The sequence below is a fragment of the Aspergillus chevalieri genome, chromosome 4 (assembly GCF_016861735.1).
Source record: "Aspergillus chevalieri M1 DNA, chromosome 4, nearly complete sequence".
Taxonomy (NCBI): domain Eukaryota; kingdom Fungi; phylum Ascomycota; class Eurotiomycetes; order Eurotiales; family Aspergillaceae; genus Aspergillus; species Aspergillus chevalieri.
Window position 1 is genome coordinate 2,664,824 of NC_057365.1, and position 5,356 is coordinate 2,670,179.

General features: G+C 50.1%; 1 protein-coding gene across 1 annotated transcript; it reads left to right on the forward strand.

Annotated features, from left to right (window-relative positions):
- Nucleotides 1-3,133: 3,133 nt before the first annotated feature.
- Nucleotides 3,134-5,356, forward strand: ACHE_40964S (NDT80 / PhoG like DNA-binding family protein; the record flags this gene model as incomplete). The annotated part of the gene is made up of 4 exons (XM_043279222.1): nucleotides 3,134-3,261; nucleotides 3,486-3,535; nucleotides 3,586-3,694; nucleotides 3,754-5,356. 4 exons carry the CDS (start codon nucleotides 3,134-3,136, stop codon nucleotides 5,354-5,356), a joined length of 1,890 nt encoding a protein of 629 aa, XP_043136922.1.

Sequence of the window (5,356 nt, forward strand, 5' to 3'; positions counted from 1 at the left end):
AGTGTCTTTTGTTTGGGTTGACGACAATCGGAAGGAAAAATGGACAGGGTAAAACGGCTTCTCTTCGTGTGTATGCATTGTTGATAATGATTGATCCCGTGTCAATGTTACCGGTTCGAATGATAAAAGCATTGTTTTGCCACAATGAATATGTTCTCTCTTTCAATTTGCTCAGGTCACCGGGCCACTCTTCGTTGGCAGTCAGACAATCCGGGGATTTCTCGTGAGCTGACGGTAACGCATGGAAACGGTCCGGCACAATGTACGAGGCGCCGGAAAGCTTCTTGGGCGGCGATTGCAACCTATTCTCGTTTCAGCTGATTCCACACGCCTCTCAACTCGCGACGATACCCAACGGTTCATCGGCAATGCACAATGCACAAGCGACGGGGATGGGGGACGCATGGCCGAGGTTACATTGCCGCTTTGCTGTAAGTACTGTATGGTATGGATCAATCACAAAGTACGAACAGTAAGGACTGTATACGAGACTATACCCAAAAAAGTATCTCCATGTTCTGAGACAGTAAGTCCCGATTCCAAAGGATGGTCACACCCGGAGCGCCAGCCAGTCAAATCATGCAGTGCACATAGGACCAGTGATGAATCATGTATGACAGAAATTAGAATGAGTCTGCCTGCGTGCCGGTGCGGATCATTTTGTTCCTAGATTTCGGGCAGGAGCTTTCCCACTGGTCAGGATCGGAATCTATTTATTCATTGCATTTTGCATGGCAAGTTATGGCTCTCGAAGGTGGTGAGGCCGACGGCCGAGTGCAGATTTCATGGTAACAGGGAGTAGACACGTGAACCATGGGGACTCTACTCTACAGAGTCGAGTGTATACACCATGAGAATTTTGAGTATTTGTAGAGAATAAGCATCCTGAAAAGGCAATCGCAGGGTGGAGCTTCTTTATTTTGCAAAGTTTATCGTATAAAGACTGTTCCGGACTATTAACGCTCTGGGGCATACTAGCCTAGCACTAGAGCACGATGCAGATTCTAATCTAAGGTGCATATTCCACATACACCACCAGCACGACCAGTACAAATCATATCAGTATACACACACAGACAGTAATGAGGCTGCCATGATGCTATGCACGTGCCCTGTATCCACCCGAATTAACTTCTTCGATCCTTGTTTCCGCCGATCCGCAACTGACAACAACAACAACGTCTCTACTACTATCTTGGTCCAAGGTTACTTCTTCCGCCGACAGGATTTGCAATGCACGACATCTGATCCTGGCACCCAAAAGGAGGTGGGGAGGGGGGGAAGGGAGCAGTCACCAATCAGCACAGTCAGATTGAGCATTGAATATGCATCTGGCCCAGCTAGTATGTACGGACAGTCTGGCTGCGCTCGGCCGATCCTTTCTCCTTTTTCTCTCTTCCATTCAGCTCCTATTCTTTTCTGGAAGCTGTAAGATACTGTATAGAAAAGGCTGCGGTGAGTATATCCGGCCATGTATGTATCGTATTCAATACAGCAGAATGAACCGGATCGCCTGCCTTAGCGCCCTCGTGTCGCTGCATTCGCCCGTCGAGTTGCCAGAGCTGACCTTGCTACTAAGGAGTAATCGATATTGAGGGATAGCAGCGGAGAAAGGAGCAAGAGAAGAGGAGACAAAGAGACAATACGGGTCATGATTGGTGCAAGCTACCATTACTACCACCCTTTCCACTGGTCATCTTTGGTTGGTTTTGGAATCATACCAGCACAGAGAGAGAGAGAATGAGAGGCGGAGACAGAGGGAAGGAGGGAAGAGTCATGATAGACTCCGGTCCCGATGCGGCAACTGGAGATGATGATGAGCCAGAGAGATCGGCTGCAGAAATGAGCATGGATCTGTTGCTGGGATTGTTTTTTATTATATTCTATTTTATTTTATTTTCGTTTCCGAATTTCTATTTTCCATGGGATGAATATTTTTATTTCGCATTAAAGGATTTCCTTCTATTTTATAAAGATGAAGACAACTATCGGTCGTCTCTGTCTTCTTCTTCTTCTTCTCTATCAATGAATCGTGTATCATAAGGAGGCTCGAAAGGTCATTGAGAAAGACACCGATTCCCTAGTCCAGCTTGCAGGAAAGCGCCTCTTCCACTACTGCACTGCAAGATCCGCTGTCCATTCCAACAGCTAACACTAGGTCTGAGTGTAAGTGATGCTGTCCTTCCTCTCGTCGTCCGTTCTCCTTTTTTGCTTCCTTTGTCCCAAATGGACAATTCGTGCGTGTTTCGAAGATTCCGACGCATGACAACTCGCGCCGGCGTGATATCAGACCTCGCGCACGCTCTGGCCATACTTAACCTTTAGACCGTCACTTGCTCGTCTTCCAGATGCTGTCATGTCCTTTATCTTCTCTCCTCTTTTCTCTTTCTCTGTCAGGCCTTGGTCGTTTATACCATACTTTGCTCCTCACTTGCTCTGACCCTAACTGATCTCTCTCAATCGATCCAGTAGTCGTGCTTGCTTCCACCTATCGTCTCTGGAGCCGATAAATCCGCCGACTATTCAGACCAATAATTACGAATAATCAATATAGCGGTTGAACAAAGAATTGTCGTGGTGTCTCCGGCCCGTCGCGAAAGTACCTGTCCGGAGTATCAGCGTCAGCATCTCATCTGAACCCTTTCTCGATAAGAAAAAGAAAAGAAACCAAAACTTGCAATGAATCATTGTAAGTAGACCGTTATTCTGTCGCTCCTTGCATCTCTGCCTTGTTATGCGTTGTCATTGAACACCGACAACTGATCTCGGCCTCTGAATCTGACGTCGGTCCTTCATTTCTTTTTCTATTTTTCTTCTTTTTTTCTTTTCTTTTTCCTCGATGTTTGCCTTGTCTCTCAGCGTTCCGGCCATTCCACCATGCAGTGTTGATTGGATTCGGACAGGGATGTTGGCCTGGAGAGTTCTTTTGTTTGTTTGCTCTTTCAAGCCTCGTCCCCGTATCCTTGTCTTTCAATCGCAGCGCTTCAAAGAAAAATAGCGTCGGACGCTAACACATCTCTCACTGATACTAGCAACTCTCCTACAGCCGAATCCCTTTCCGTTGGAATACCCTGTCACCACCGATAGTGACTATTCGTCCCACCGGTCCTTCACCGGCTCGTCCGGGTTCTCTATGGACGAGGACGACCACAATCGCAGGATCAACACGTTGGGTCATCCCTTGGCTCAACCCGTCTCCATCCCGGTCTCTAACGGCTTGCGATACAACGCACAAGCCACTGCTTCCATGCAAGATGTCTCGTACGTCTGTCCCCTTTTGATTTGGACTACCCTAGTGTCTTTGTTCCCATGCGATCCGACGGCCCCGGTGTCAGATCTTGAAATCACTAGTGCATACATGGTCTATATGAAGCTTCAACCCTGAAAAGAAAAAAGGAAAAAGAAAGGAAAAAGAAAAAGAAGCTGGACCGCCCATACCGCGTTTAGTTGCTTTTTAGCTGTGAGTCGCTGACAGGATGGGACAGATTTGCAACCTCCCCTTCCATGCTGATGAGCCCTGGCGATACCTGCTCAGGTCGGTAGTCTCGTTCTTGCTTTGATCGCCGCTCTGCTAACGGTTTGCAGAAGCTTTCTCTTCAACGTCTTACTCTCCAACACCAAACTCCATCTATTCTCCCTCTCCAGCTCTATCATACGACAGAATGTCAAGCCTTGGTACCCACCGAATGCCTCTGTAAGACTCTTGGTTCCGGCCTTGAACAACTGACCACTGACCATTGAAATCAATGTTAGTCAACCTCCAACCGCCCAGATTAATCCGAGCATCCCCGGAAATTGGAGAACGGATAACTTCCCCGGGTCCTATGGCCTCCAGCGCGGCCAGCTCCCATCACTGCCAGGGTTTACCAGCTCTCCACGAGGCTACGATAATGCGTTCATGGCCCAACCAAACCTATACTTAGAGTCAATGCATCGATACAGAGACGTTGAATCGCCTCCGTGGAACAACGAAACCAACATTCTCCATCATGTATGGGTCGGTAACTTGAAGAGTGGGCAAACAATCAAGCCGGAGATCAGAGCAAATATTCCCAGCAAGAAATTCTTCCTTGACGGCGAGAAATGGACATGCTATCGACGCAACTATCTATCTGTTACGTGCTCGTTTTCGTTACACCCGTGCAGTTCAGGCCCCTTCTGGGTGAAAACCGAGAACAATGGCGTCCAGCAAATCCGCAGCTTTGCCATGTCGCTCTCGGCCACTGTCGACTCGAAACCCGACGAGCCTCGCGAACTTGTGCAGCACAGCCCAAAACGAGACAAGCAGTCGGAGCGGCCTCCTGCAATACTCCCAGTGCAGCCTTGTCCCCCGCCGTTGAGCTACGGCCATGGTCCTGCTGGTACGAACGGCAGCCAACATGGTTACGGGATGGCATCGCAATCAGCAGGGCTGTATGACTATGGTGCGTCGTCCTATGTTAGTGGTTCACACTCAGGGAACCCCCCTACGCAATGTACGTTTGAACGGATCCAATTCGCCAAAGCCACGGCCAACAACGGCAAACGCCGGGCAACCCAGCAGTTTTACAACCTGGTGGTGGATCTATATGCCGAAGTCGAGCGCCCAATTGGCGGCAAGCCCGGCGACGAGTGGATCAAAATCGCCCGACGGTTGTCCCACCCGATGGTGGTCCGCGGCCGGTCCCCTGGCCACTATCGAGAACATCGGAGGGACAGCCAGAGCAGCATGGACCCGGACGGGGGAGCTGGCGGCACGGGCGAGCATGGCGGCATGCTACCCCCCGGCTTTCCAAAGCATTTTTCAATGATGGGTTACGAGCCCGCCTCGTCAGGACGCTATGGTCGAACGGATTACCATCAGCATATCAAGCCCGAGCAGTCCCCTCTAAGCGACCATAGCCCACATGCCTCGTCGTCCTCATCGACATGCACTCTCGACATGGGCATTCTCAACGACACCATGGACCCCATGGACATCAAAGCCACCTCTAGTATGGACTCTTACGACAACTCGTTCGTCATGGTCGACATGCCACAGGACCAGAAACCTGCCATGGACATTCACGGTACTGAGGGAGGAGAGAATGAAACAACACTCGCTTTCCGCAACCCACTACCCTCGTTCGATTACGACACGCTCTCCAAGGAAGAAGACGTCGGCGTAACAAGCCCTGGCAGCTTCCCGGATAATGTCGCGTCGATGGTCGCGATGATGCCGAGCGAGACGAGCGAGAGTTCGTTCATTCGCAATCCGCCACGGGTTCCCTCGCAGCCGGCTGTGTGTAGCAGCGGCGGCGGTGGGTTTAATGCGTTTGTTGATAATTCGTTTGGACGCTTTGACTCGGTGCAGGGGTCGCAAGAGCTGTGCACTTAG